Genomic DNA, 14,882 nt, shown 5'->3' on the forward strand with positions numbered 1-14,882 from the left:
GAAGCGGCTCCTGACTTCTCAGACTGTCTCTCAAAATGCTGCTAATGTCTACTCCTGCTTTTCACTAACATTTTTTGATCTGTCTGTGTTTTATTAGCTCTGTTTTATATTGTGTTTAGTTCTGTGTTTAATTTTCTCTGAATATAATAGCCTTTTAAATGCAAAAACCAAAATTTGTGCTATTTGAAAACATTAGGAAATATCTTTTTGAAAAGGTTAAAAATCACAAAGAGCTCAAGACTGTTTAATGGTTACTTGTTGATGGAAATCCAGTCACATCTGCCTGTACCATTACACATACCATACATTCCACTGGGAACACGATCTATTACAAGAGGGAGGGGCTTTTAAAATCACATTTAATTTTTAATACAAAATCTGTTGCACTATTACAGAAGTGACCCCTTCATGCACAAGTAAAATTAGTATCTACCGTATGGAACAGTAAAAACTGTCCTTTTATTGTCCCCCCAAACACTGGCAAACGTAAAGTAACTTTAATCTTTGTGCTCTCTGATGCCAAGGCAAGCCCGTTTTGTGTTTTTGTATTTCCATTAGGAAGGTTGATCTGTGAAAAGTGAATATGGAGACATGAAAGTAATTAGGTTCATTTTTACCTGGGATTACTTCAAACTGTGCTTTACCTACATGTTTCAAAGATGCCAGGTGACTAGGCCTACTGAGCCCCACCGACAAAGCTCTGAAGAGTTCATCGAGAAACTTGCTGTCAATATATATTATAGAATCATTCACTAATTCAGTTTCACAGCAAAAAGGGAAAATAAAACCCAAAAGGTATTTAAGTAAATGCTTTCCAATCCCATGCACTATATTAATTCGCTAACTTTTTATACAGTACAACATAAACATTGTAAGTTTATTTGTATGTAACACCTATAAGCATATAGCATCTACACTTTAAGTGTATTTACAAATTCAACAAAATATCTACATATAAAAAGCTTTACTTAAAATTAAACTTGATGCAAGTTATGAGAAACCAATTTATTGGCAAATGAAACTGAGCATTCCTTCAACCATAGGTTGTTATAGAATTTCATATTTGGAGGTAAACCATTTGCTAGATATTGTTTATGAATATGGTAGCATGTATATGTTTTTTTTGGAACTGTAGATGTAATCCGTTTGACTCTTGGCCTTCTTAGCACTTACCAGATTCCTTCGATTCTGAAATGTGTCCATAGCAATTTGCGTACGGATTATTTAATGCTGCAGAGTTTCAAAAGCTGTCACATGGGTAAAGACTTAGAGAATAATATATTCCTGTCGACATGCTGTTGTATGCTTTTAGTGTTGGAATAACTTTTTTTTTTTTTTAAATTTTCTACCAAGTTGATGTCTTTCTTACTGAATGGGATTTGTTTTAACAGAAACCATAAAAGACCTCAAAATCATCAGTTGGTGATAAAGCTTTTTTTTTTTTTTTTTTAAATATACACATGGGGACAATGCTCCTTAAAATAAGCTGTCTTATTTGTTTTATTTTCACATTTCTTTTTTTCCAGCATTGCAGTTTTCATTATCTCTGCTTTTTAAAAGTTGCGTTTAGACAATGACAGTAACCCAGCACTCTGAGTAGACTGTAGCGACAATACAGAAGGCAGTATGTTATGGAATGCTTCCGGTCTGAAGGCACTGCATGTGTCTTGCCCTGTGCTTTCTGGAGGAAGTTTTGAAATTTAATTGGGAGTGATTTGTTTTTGGAGTCTTTCAGTATGGCACAAATGCCAAAGTGCATTGCAATACACATTGTTGATGCCTAAAAACTACTGAACATAGAGATGATGTAAGAGGTGAACACTGTCCTGCTGGAATACCTGGGATATGGAGAAGGCTACGAAGTAAGAGAAGCAAAGAGCAGATAACAGCGTCTCAGTAAGCATCGGCAAATGCAATTGTCACAATGAACTCATTTAGCAAGTATATACTGTATATCCTGTTCCTAACAGTCTCCCAGAAGACTAACAGCTAGACATCGACTCACCAATTTCACGACAATGTCCACAAAGACATTGAAGTTCTAGGGAATACTAGAGTAACACTCTCGACGATGGAAACGGAATTCAGATTTAGGGGTTCAGCTGAGGCGAGTATAAACAAAGTATCACACCATGTTTTAGGTATGTCCTTTAACTGGACGTAGCATTTGTCATGCATCATGTTGAACTGTATCTTGAAGATGAAATAACATGATCTGTTGATGATGCTGTATTGTTTTTATAAGTTCTGAGGAAATCAAGAATACCTATTTTGAATGAAAAAGTATGCACTTTGCACTGCGGTTCACATTAACATATCAATTGACTGAGTTGTGTTCTTGCTCTAACTGTTCTCATAATATTAACATACAGCAGAACATTCGCTGTCTGCCTCTATGTTCATAGTATGAGAAGGCTGACACACAAGGGCTGAAGAGAAACATCCTGGAGGAACGGGGTGTTGGCAGAGAGCTTACAAATTAGACAAAGGAATTCATGGCGTTGACGGGAGACGGGGCCTCTGAGCTTTCGTTGCCTTCGGCTGGTTCTTTCTCTTTCTTACCACTGTACTGTCCTATAAAGGAACCGTCCTCGTTGAACTGGCCGTTCACCCCCTCTCCATAGTCAACGAGGCTGTCATCACTGTCTTCTTTTTTCACAGTCCTGTCTGAAGGTGTGCGACTGCCTTTTTTCAAAGGCTTGTGGTCTTCTGCATCGCTGGAAGAAAAAGGAAACTTTCGTCAAGACTGGCTTTTAGGTAAAATGTTTGGTTCTTAAAGGTCATGCATGCCAATTATGATAAAGCGTATGGAGCCCTGAGCTTCTCCAGCCAAATCTAATCCTCAGGTTGAGTCCACTGGCTGGGATGTGGTTGGAAAGACAATCAAGCGCAGAGATGGTTTAATCATGAAGTATTCAGTAGGTGGATGGTTTCTTACTGTGCATGTCAATATCAATGACAGATTCTGGCTCCTGAGTTGGAAGCAAATCTGAAATAATCACAAGCATTGAAAAAGGAAGAATTGAAAAAAGTTGAAAATAATCACTATTTTGCATTTAAAAGGTGGTAAAAGTTTATGGCAATGTTAAACTGCATAATATCATTGATTCCTTGTATGTGAATGGAGAGTGATTTTGGTTAAGTGTGAAATACTGATTTTTTTTTTCTGAGCAAGAAGAAGAAGCAAAATCCTGCATTTCAAATAATTTTGTTATTGAGTGCAGGCCAGACTTGTAAACTTTAACCTTACCTTTTAAGAGACCTACAAATTCCATTAAAAGGATGCAGAAGAAACAAATGAAAACAGCCTAAGAAGAAAAGCAAAATCCTTATGCTGATAGTATACAGTATTTTTTCCCCTATAAGAATTTTAGTTAATGGGTAAAGGTTTATTAATTTGGAAAGAGATAGAATATAACATCAAAGCACTATGTTTATACTATTAATGGCATGTCAATATATTCTAAATAGTGTGTGTGGTTTCAAAAAATGTAAAAGCAAACATTTCCTGCATTCATCTTTACCCCACTCCCCACCACTCCTAAGTATACTATGCAGCCTATCCATATCAGATGGGAATCTGAGGAGTGTAATTTAATAACACTTTATGAGACCCACTTTGTTTTTGCCTATTTCTCTGTTGAACCCCTAACACGACATCTGGAAGTAGAAGAGTAATCACTGTTTTAGAACATCCCCTCACATGGTCATGTAACTAGATATGTACAATGACCTATTCCTTAACTGGTAACATTTGGTTTAAAAAACAAAAAGAAAAAAAAGCAATGACAATTTTTTTTCTTTCAAAGAACGAAAACACAGACAAAATAAAAAAACCTAAATACTATTAGTAAAAAATAAAAAGGCTTATTGTAAAATCAAGGTTGCATTAACTGCAGTATCTCACCTACCAATTTGTGCTAGGACTTTATTGATACATCTGTTTCTGAGAATGACTTTTTTTCTAGCCAAGATACAAATGTTTGAAGATACACAAATATTCTGCCTCTTCTGCCAATAATTCCTACTAGGGTTTTCAGTATTTCTCCAAGAAGAAAATCTCAAGACTGGAAAATAATACTAGCTTAATATGACACTGACATGTACTATTGAAAACTACCTGTTTCAACAAGACACAAGTTCTTGTCACAAATTGAATAAATGGTTTTATCACCACTGCTAGTAAACAACTGGGGAAGTATCACTGAACCTTGGGGTGGCCTGTGTTTGGGGCACTTTAGGGAAATAGCATCCATTCTCCAACCTGTTGTAAGAATAGCTTGTATAATTCATCTTTGGGATATAATCATTAACTTCCAGACTTTGCTTGAATACTTCCTGTGAAATACTGCTCATAATGTGGTGAGAACAGAATTGTCACCTGGATTCCAACTATTCATCTTTGCTTTGCAGAACTACTGTTTCCCCGAAAATAAGACCTAGCCAAACAATCAGCTCTAATGCGTCTTTTGGAGCAAAAATTAATATAAGACCTGGTCTTATTTTACTATAATATAAGACTGGGTCTTATGTAATTTATAATATAATATGATATAATATAATATAATATGATATAATATAATATAATATAATATAATATAATAAATACTGAGTCTTATATTAATTTTTGCTCCAAAAGATGCATGCATTAGAGCTGATTGTCTGGCTAGTTCTTATTTTTGGGGCAACACAGGAGTGTTCCAAGGAATACACTATAGGAAATTCTCGTCTATGTCATTTCTTTGATCCAGCCATCATCCATCCATCCATCCATCCATCCATCCATCCATCCATCCATGTATCTAATACATGTTTATTGAGTGCCTACTGTAAGACAGATAATGTTCAAGTCATTGGAAATATAGCAGCATATAAAATAAACAGAAACCCTGACCTTACTGAGCTACTTCTAGTAGGGAAAATAAACATAAACAATCAATATATTAAAGAATTAGTTATATAGTATATCAGAAGGTAATTAGTGCTATGGAAAACATAGAGTTGAGTAAAGAAGATGGAAAGTGTCAGGGAAATGGGTGGAAGGTTGACATTTAAAATAGAATGTCCAGGGAAGGCCTCATTAAGACGTGACATCTGATCAAAGGCTTGAAAGAACTGAATCAGCCAGGCAGATAGCTGGAGGGAAAGGAATAATAAGCATATGCGCTTAGGTGGGGGTACCTGGCATGTTCCAGAAATGGAGAGGAGCTTGTGTGGCTGCAACTGAATGAGAGAGAGAGAGAGAGAGAGAGAGAGAGAGAGAGAGAGAGAGAGAGAGAGAGAGAGAGAAAGAGAGAGAGAGAGAACACGCACACACTGGCGGGATGGGGGTGGGGGATGGGGAAGTGAGGGGGTGGGAGGGATGGGGGTTGAGTTAAAATAAGAGAAAGGTGACAAGGCTAGATGAGATGAGGGCCTAGTAGGGCACTGTAAGGATTCTGTATTTAATTCTGAGGGAGATGGGAAGCCACTGAAGGGTTTCCAATGGATGAGTGAATCTATCTTACAGTTTAAAAAGATTATTGTCATCAGTGTTGAGAATAGTCTACCCTGGAGGAAAGCAGTTGTAAACGACATCAAAATTGGACCATGCCCACTTACTACATATTGTCTGCTTCTGTACTAAAATAGCAGAATTGCAGAGTTGCAGCAGGGACAGCATGGCCTGTGAAATATAAAATATTTACTATTAGGCCCTTTACAGAAAAAGTTTGCTGACTCCTGCTCTAGGGGGTCAGGGGGACGACTGCAATAAACCAGGAGAAGATGACTGTCACTTGGCCAGAATGGAAAGCTGGGGGTGGTACAAAGTGGTCAGATAATGGACATATTTTGAAGGTAGCACCAACAGGATTTTCTAATGGATTAGATATGGGATAATAGAGAAAAAGATGAGCCCCAGGAAGGATGGGATCTCCCTCACTATGGAGTGGCATGTTTGGGGTGGAAAATCAGGAGTTCCGTTTGGGACATGTTGCTTTATGAGTCTAGTACACCGCTGATATCTAAAGGCAACAAGAACACTTTGAGAAAGTAAATTTACGGGCTAATCTCATTCACGAACATAGATGAGAAAATCCCAAAGAAATCATGAGTAAATGGAAGTTTCCAATCTACTAAAAAGATAATGTATCATGATCAGATTGTCTTTATTACAGGAACGCAAGTTTTTTTGTAACATTGAAACACCAATTCGTATAATTCACCGTTTTAGCAGAAAAAAAGAACAGTATCTTATAATCATTTCAGTAGATTTAGAAAAAGGTATACGGTAAAATTCAACACCCAGTTATAATAAAAACTTTAATGCACTAGGAATATAAAGCATGTTCATAAACTTGATTAAGGATATCTACAAGAAACCTGGAGTAAATGCCATACTTCATGGTGAATGCTGAAAATTTTCTGTTTGACATCACAAATAACAGCAGGGATGCCTGCTATCACTAAAAACTGCAATGGAAGTACTAAGCAATGTGGTAAGAAAAAGAAATAGAAGGCATACGTGTTAAGAAGAAAGGGAACTGTCATCATTCATAAATGATATGATTATGTGTGTAAAAAATCCAAAAGAATCTTCAGGCAAACATTAGAATAAAATGAGAGTTCAGTAATGTTGCTTAACACAGTATTAGCATAAAAGTCAGTTTTGTTTATGCACTTGCAAACAGTTGGAATATGAAATTTAAAAAATGATTCTATTTATGGTATCTTAAAAATATGAAGTATATAAGAAGAAATCCAACAAAATATGTGTAAGATCTCCACGAAGAAAATGAAACTCTTATTCAGAATTATTAAAGAAGAGCTAAATAAACGAAGGAATATACCTAACTATAGACAGGAAGACTTAAACATGGTAAATAGCTTAATAGTATTAGGACAATGTCTTTTTGGTGCAGAGACAGACAAAATGATCAGTGGGATGGAATACAGAGCCCTGAAATAGTTAGGAGATTGTTTTATTGGCTTTATTCTAACATCCTATTTTTATGCTATCATAACTGGAAACATTTAAAAATCCTATTTCCAACTGTTTGCTGGTTCACAGAAATATGATGGACTTTTATGTTAATTTTTGTGTCAAGGAACATTAAATTCTCTTTGTAATTCTAATATTTTCTCACAGATTCATTTAGATTTTACATACACAATCACATGAGTTCAGAAGGGGCTCCCTGGAAGCATTGGTTCCAGCTTCACGCCCCTACTGGATGAGAGAAGGTCTATAACAACATAGGCTGTGCTGGAAAGAAGAGAAGGAGGAAGAGGGATGCTGTAGCCACAAACAGAGTCTTTCCTGGAAAAGCTGTTCAAAGGCAGCTCAAGATCTTTTTAAGACTAGTTTTGTAAACGTGGTATGATGTAACAATGAGAATCTGGTTAAACGAGAACAAATTGTATGAGGTACCATCACACTGCCTGGCATGTGATCTGTGCCCAGGGAATACAGGCGCCCATCCATCTGCAATCACACCTTTTTCTCCCCTTCAGGCCCCACCTCAGAGAAATCGTTTTCTAAGAAATACCTTGTGTAACACACACACTTAGAACTTTCCAGATATGATGAGTGGTGTCAAGTCGGTGTTGAAGCACTGTATTAGTGTTTGCCTTATTCAACTCAGAGATTTATTTCATAATGAAATAGTAAATAAACTGCTTTTGAGACTGTGTGAAGGGAAGTTGGTTTGTCAGGTTTAAGTGTGAAAGGGTAGTTTCCCCAATGAAAGGAGTTTACAAGTTATAGAGCACCATTCAGAAGTCACATACTTATTTAGCTACATTGTACTCAAAGCTTAAAAAATTCATCCATATTTTTATGAGAACTTTTAAGAACAGAAGGTGTCAGATGTTAATTCTGAACCTAGAATGTCAAAGATTAAACAAATTTCAGAATAAGTCGTCAAATAGTCATCAAATAGTAACATTGAGCCACAAAATATACTTTCGATACTTACACTCATGAATAAAGATGGTTGTGCAGTGGAAAGAAATGTTTACGTCACAACATCAAGATTCAGCCCCTCCATGACTTCCTCTGGGAAGACCTCATGTACCACCCTCCTTCTCTGCTACCCACTGGGCTTTGGCTCTCTGCTCCTGGCCCTGTGACACTGTAGTGTGTCCCTTTTATAGCACTGTCACACTATTCTCAAATTGTTCTTTCACTTTCCTGCATCCCTCACTAGACTATAAACCAGCAAGATAATATCCTAGTGGTCTTAACCTTCCTCTGCCTAGCATAATGCTAAGCGAAATAAGTCAGACAGAAAAAGCAGAGAACCCTACGATTTCACTGATATGTGGTATATAAACCAAAAACAAGACAAACAAATGAGAAACAAAAACTCATAGACACAGACAATAGTTTAGTGGTTACCAGAGGGTAAGGGGGGTGGGGGGAGGGAGATGAGGGTAAGGGGGATCAAATATATAGTGATGGAAGGAAAAAAAGTTGTCATTACTTCTTAATTTTAGAATGTCGGACAAAGCATTTGAATATATTCTTTCCTTTTTCTTACCCTAAGAATACATTTTAGGGAGTTCATTTTTTCCCCCCAAAGCACTTCAGGGTTTTGCTCATAGAAGACACCTTTACGGAGTAAAATTTAGCAACAACGGATAAATCTATGATCACTTGGTCTGATTTTCCTGCGGTCACCACCCTACCACGGCCAAACCATGCTGCAGTTTTGTTGACATTCAGGACCCAAACATTCTTTCCCAACACCCTCTCTAAAAGTCTGTTGTTATTTATACCACTCACACACGGGTTTGTATTTGTGAGCAGAATAAAGCTAGCATATGTAACGAATGTGACACATCCTCCTGTCATTCTAGCCTTATGAGCAGGGGTTGGCGGCGTGTACCAGGACTGTGTACACATGAATGACATGATGTCGTGCCTCCATTTACACTAGAGTTCAAGTGCATGGCCATGGGGTTTATGTCCTAGGTTCTGGTTTTTAGAAGAATGGATCTAAAGAATAAAAAAATACTTACATGGCTGGTTGCATTGTTTCTCTGATTTTTCTATATGCTAGTGAGGGTGCAGATCCTACTGTCTGTATAATTAAAGAAACAAACAAAGAACGCTGCAGGCTTCCACCAGAGGGGAACTGCTTGGGGGTGGGTGTTTCAGTGAGGGCGCAAATTTACAGCATATGAAAAAACAAAATCAAATTTGGCCACTGAAGTTCCATCCCTCTTTGCACCATGAAAAAATCCCCTGGCTCCGAGCCAACCATGTAGACATTGTTTCATCCTCAAGCTGGAGAATGAACAAATCATAAAAAGCATTAATTGACATAGACAATAGCCTTAATTTTGAATGTGATCAGCATATTGATTTATTTTCAGAATGAAAAAGAAAAAGACTCAATAAATAATACAGAGCTCAAAACTTCCAAAAGGTGCAAAGTAGAGAGGGGACTCTGGTGATTTAGGGAGGAGAATGACACTTAAATATATTATTTTAAAAAAAAGGTTCTGTAATAAACAGTTGGAACCGTTTTCATTAATTGTGACAGCTAAGAAACTAAAGGTCTTTTGTTTCTTTTAAGTAGAAAAAAAACCAAAGGGAAAAACATTCTGCGATAGTGTCAGAAAGTCACAGGACAAAGACACATCTTTAAGAACAGGTGGCTGGGTGTTTGGGGAAGTAATTTCACTTGTGGAATTGTCCTCATGAACTTTCAGTTTCAGTAAAAGAACAATCATGAAGCTGTGTTTCATGTTAAAGACACCCATCAGAATCTATTTCCCTTGGCACTTCCCAGATAAATGTCACACGTGTGACAAGCTTTTTCATCTTCACAGGTGAACTGATGGGCTTGTACTCAATAGGCCCAAAGAAAAGTCTTTCTCTTCTGAGAAACTGAAGGTATAAGCTAAAGATAGCCATTCGAAAACGCTTCACAAACATATCATGTATGAATTAACACCAAGACAAAGACATGTGACATCTGTGAGCACAGTGATGATGTGGCCAGTAACAAATACTTGCTATGTACTGCTCTGGAACCCCAAATCGTAAGAAAGTTTTTGGGACATAACTCCCAGAGGAGTGTATATATCACAGAACTAGGGCTGGCCCGGTGGCTCAAGCGGTTAGAGCTCCGTGCTCCGAACTCCGAAGGCTGCCGGTTCAATTCCCCCATGGGCCAGTGGGCTCTCAACCACAAGGTTGACAGTTCAATTCCTCGAGTCCCACAAGGGATGGTGGGCTCTGCCCCCGCAACTAAGATTGAACATGGCACCTTGAGCTGAGCTGCCTCCCGGATGGCGCAGTTGGTTGGAGCGCGTCCTCTCAACCACAAGGTTGTCGCTTCGACTTCCCCAAGGGATGGTGGGTTGCGCCCCCTGCAACTAGCAATGGCAACTGGACCTGGAACTGAGCTGCACCCTCCACAGCTAAAACTGAAAGGACAACTTGAAGCTGAAGGCACCCTCCACAACTAAGATTGAAAGGACAACAACTTGTTGACTTGGAAAAATGTCACTGTTTCCCAGTAAAGTCCTGTTCCCCTTACCCAATAAAAATCTTAAAAAAAAAAAAAAAGAAATCACAGAACTAGACACCTCTAACGATCATCTAATACTTGAACAACTGTATCATTTTATGAATGAAAAAAATTGAGATCTAGACAAATTAAGTGATTTCTAAAGTAATCCAGGGTAATGACCAAGTTGACAAAACACTAACAGTCTCTTGATTCCAAGTTCGTCCACATTCATTCGCCCTCCATATCAGTCAAGTTTTAATGGAGCAGGCAGCATAGTTACTCTGAGAAAGTCCCATTACATCAGAGCATGGTTTCACGTCACTTAGCACCAGACTGATGTTTGAGACCCATGTAATGAGCAGTACATTGCCGGATTCATGTAAGCACGAGAAGGCAGAACAGAAATCCATCACCATGTGAAGAATGTATGACATGCAATGGTGTATTTTCAATTCATGCAAACACACAATTTTTTCAGGCTATATTAAAGATTTAACTTAATCACAATAAATAACGGAATGGTGTGTATATCCTGTATAGAATTCTAGCCACAAGAATTCTAGTAATTCTCAGCTACCTGTCTGACAGGAGAAACACGTGGCAGAGTGAGTTAAATCAGCAAAGATTTCAAATCATCTGGCATCAGACCTGGCTACCCTCAGCTGTGGCGATAGGCTGGCTTCTCTCACTGTTATGCAAACCTTCTGGGTGGACTGGGGGTGGGGATGGGGCGCTGCTGGAGGTGTTCACAAACTTTCAGACCCAGAGGCAACATTTGACATCAAGACAGCCCTCACTAGATGTTTTTCTACATCATGAGATATAGAAATTCTGAGAAGTCTTAGAAATCATAGCCATCTCTGCCAAAGAGATCAGAATATAAACGCTTAGCGCTGAGATACAAAGGCAACAAAACATTTGTATCTGCATGAAAACTGGTATGAAACCAATTGTCAAAAACATGGTTTTTCTCAATCAGTTCTCATATTTCTTATCCTTGGCATTATTTCTGCCCTCATGCTGTTGACGTGGAAACATCAAAAATGAGCTCTACCTCAAATAAAAAAAAAAAAAAAGAATTCTGTCAGAATTAGTCACTTGTGTTTTTTTTAAGTTCATATTGAACAGTTATGGTCAGAGACAAAAGTCTATTATCTAATTGAAGAAATTATTTAGATTAAAAAAATATATATATGGCATTAACCCATGAAAATTAACCCATGCAATAAATAATTAAAATTATATAAATACATACATATAATTCATATAAATATACTCTATAAACTTTTAAAAAATAGATTCTCCTAGATTGTAAAATAAAGGTTTTCTTATATTCAGAAACTGGAAAAAAAAATGAGCTCTAGAGACAGGTAAAAACTAACACAAATATCTTGTCTACAAATGTCATCTGGAAATCACAGTAAGGAAATATTTTATTTCACCTAAAAGCCATTTCTTCTGGCAAAAAAAAAAAATAAGTAAATAAAAGCCTCAAAATGGGCTCACTGCACATTTAAAATATTATATTTTATATAATCAAGAGGCTTATAGTAATTAAAAATAAGCTGTAAAGGCATTTAATAAATAGAAGTATTCTTTTGGAACACAAAAATCCCAATTTTTTAGATGAATAAATATTTTGTTTTTAAACATATCTAAAATAATCACTTATCTCTCTTTAAAAAGACCTATAGGGGCAGCTGGGTGGCTCAGTAGGTTAGAGTGAGCTCTGAACAACAGGGTTGCTAGTTCAATTCCCACATGGGCCAGTGAGCTGCGCCCTCCACAACTAAATTGAAGGCAATGAGCTGCCGCTGAGCTGCCAGAGGGGTGGCCGGATGGCTCAGTTGATTAGAGCGCGAGCTCTCAACAACAAGGTTGCCAGCTCAATTCCCACATGGGATGGTGGGCTGCGCCCCCTGCAACTAAAGATTGAAAGCGGCAAATGGATTTGGAGCTGAGCTGCGCCCTTCACAGCTGTATTGGGGGACAGCGACTTGGAGCTGATGGGCCCTGGAGAAGCACACTGTTCCCCAATATTCCCCAATAAAAATTTTTTAAAAAGACCTAAAATTCCTAGGCAAGAATATCTTTGTTTAAAAGTCCCTCCCTTCTTCCTTCCCTCTCTTCCTTCTTTTGACTATTTAGCACTTAGGTTATGTTAAAATTTCTCCTAAATGATGGAACCAAACCAAGAATGTATTATCAAATTTCTGTGAGTGAACACCCTGCCTCCAGAGCTGTGATATTTCTTAATAATTAACAGCCTCTAAAACAAATTAGTTATCATTTCATGATTAATAGGCAGAGTTATAGGTATCTGTTTTGGAAAAACAAGTCTCAAATCCAAAACTTAAAAGAATAACACTGATTTTTTCATAGCATTGTTTAGAAAATGACAGGTATAGTTTGCTTTACAAAGCAGGTTTGCAGGGTCTTTCATGTTTTTTTGAACTCTTATTGTACCACAGCAGCTTTGGGAGGTTGATCCATACAGCAAGGGGCTCTGGATAATATTACCGAGTACAGGCCGCTTCATCTCCAAACCTATGACTAAAATGGAAATTTGTTCTTTAAGAGAAGTGAGGATATTTTAACTGTAAGGCATAATGTAAACATTTACACATGAAAGTGCTTTTAAGTGAATATTTGAGGATATCTGAATCACCAGGCAGAGATGTCCCTGGCAGGGTTCTATTCTCGGGAGATGGAGTGTAGTGTCCCCAGGGCAGGGATCTGAGAGGTGGGGGAGAAGCAGAGGCTCACCTGTATTCTCCAAAAGTGCCATCGTCTTCCTTCATGGGCTGGATTTCGGGGTCAGCATGGGCATCTTCTTTTTCTTTAACTAAAAAGTTCAAAAGGACATTGTTATCTATTGAACCCATGCCTCCCTATTCAAAGTTTTTAAGAGTGCACCCTTTTGAGATACACAGTGGCAGAAAATACTTCTATGAACCATGTAAGGAAGCAGTGTTGCACAGCATGACACCAAGACTCAGTTCATGCATTACTTCCTCTGGAAGACTTCATGTATCTTCCCCCTGCCTCTCAGTCTTTGGTGCTGTTTCAGCACCTATGAGTTACGTGGAGCCTAAGGAAGTGGAGTTACTAACATCTTCAGACAACAGATTACTTTACAACAGATTAATTAATTCCCCAAACGCCTTCTGATCCTTGAAAATGTTTAGGCTCTCATTGTGTTAAAAAGATCAAAGATTATTTAAACAGAAAATCCCAAAAAGTATATCTCTGGGAAGATATACTTATTGCAATCTACATGATTAACTTTGTGATTTCTTTTTACTTCAATAGATAATTATATAAGGCAATTTTAATCTTTCTTACCTGGATATTTACCACCCTTGTTTCTTCTGATGAAGCAAACGATCAGCAAAATTAAGATAAGGAGAGCGACAGCACACATTAGACCAATGAACCAGCCCTGAGTCGCGATGTCCACCTGTCGGCTTGCCATTGCTGGAAAACAAACCGGTGGTGTTGGTGGGAATGGGTCCAGGGGGAGATGAGAACTGTTATCCTTGTATCAAAATTACCACAGTATATGAGCTTTTCTGTATTTTACATGTGGCCCCAAATTGGAATCTGCCAGTTATTAATCAGGAGTTACATAAATATGTAACTTTGAAAAAAATCTTCTCCATTAAAACGATTCAAATAGAGTAATCTGCATGCTAATATCACTAAATGCTAATAAACCCTGCTAAACATTGTGTCCAGTTATTTTAATTATATAGTCTCAATAAAAACATAGTCCCAAACCAATTAACAAATTTAGTGTTTATAAGATAAATTGTTCCTTAAGTACAATGATAAGAATATGACTGAATTGTAAACAGAACAGATTGTATACATCTAATGGAGTATCTTTCCTTTGAAGGAACCACTTTGGAGGCTAAAATATCATCGCAATGATGCTGTCATTTTACAAAAGGTTTTGGAAATATGTTACAAGAAAACTTTCCACACAAGAAACTTGTCCATATCAGATTACCAGCCTTATTATTTTTATATCTCAATTTTCATCCAAAATATTACTTAGATTTGTTATTCATCTCATTTACAAGAGTTGGTTCTGAATAACTTTTGCAAATTTCTGAAAAATCCAATTTACTCTCAAAAGATCAATATTCAATATTGCTTAGGATCCATTCAAAAGACTTTGAAATATATTTTGATCAGTGGCATCATTATTGGAATAAGGGATCAGTATAAAGAGAAAATACTCATTTACATGTATACATATTCTTTAAGTCTTCATCTATTCTGTTTGAGTTAATAAATGTGAAGCCCCTATTTCAATCAGTCAGTGTGCAAATCTCCTAAGAAAAACATGGAATAATTATCATTTCTAGTATT

At 37.3% G+C, this 14,882-nt stretch overlaps 1 protein-coding gene across 36 annotated transcripts in view; it reads right to left on the bottom strand.

Annotated features, from left to right (window-relative positions):
- Nucleotides 1-342: 342 nt before the first annotated feature.
- NRCAM (neuronal cell adhesion molecule) overlaps nt 343-14,882 on the bottom strand; it is a 316,248-nt gene continuing 301,708 nt past the window's right edge. For 33 of the 36 annotated variants that reach the window (XM_081079610.1, XM_081079588.1, XM_081079607.1 and 30 more), the window contains 3 exons: nt 13,851-13,982; nt 13,272-13,350; nt 343-2,717 (listed from right to left, as the gene is read on the bottom strand). In XM_081079610.1, the coding sequence (XP_080935736.1) occupies nt 2,480-2,717; nt 13,272-13,350; nt 13,851-13,982 (449 nt within the window). In that variant the 3' untranslated portion in view covers nt 343-2,479. Of the gene's footprint in view, nt 2,718-2,938; nt 2,990-5,601; nt 5,666-13,271; nt 13,351-13,850; nt 13,983-14,882 lie in introns of all 36 variants that reach the window. The other 3 variants (XM_081079606.1, XM_081079605.1, XM_081079604.1) reach the window with 3 other exon arrangements.

The sequence above is a fragment of the Rhinolophus hipposideros genome (genome assembly GCF_964194185.1).
Source record: "Rhinolophus hipposideros genome assembly, chromosome: 18".
NCBI lineage: Eukaryota > Metazoa > Chordata > Mammalia > Chiroptera > Rhinolophidae > Rhinolophus > Rhinolophus hipposideros.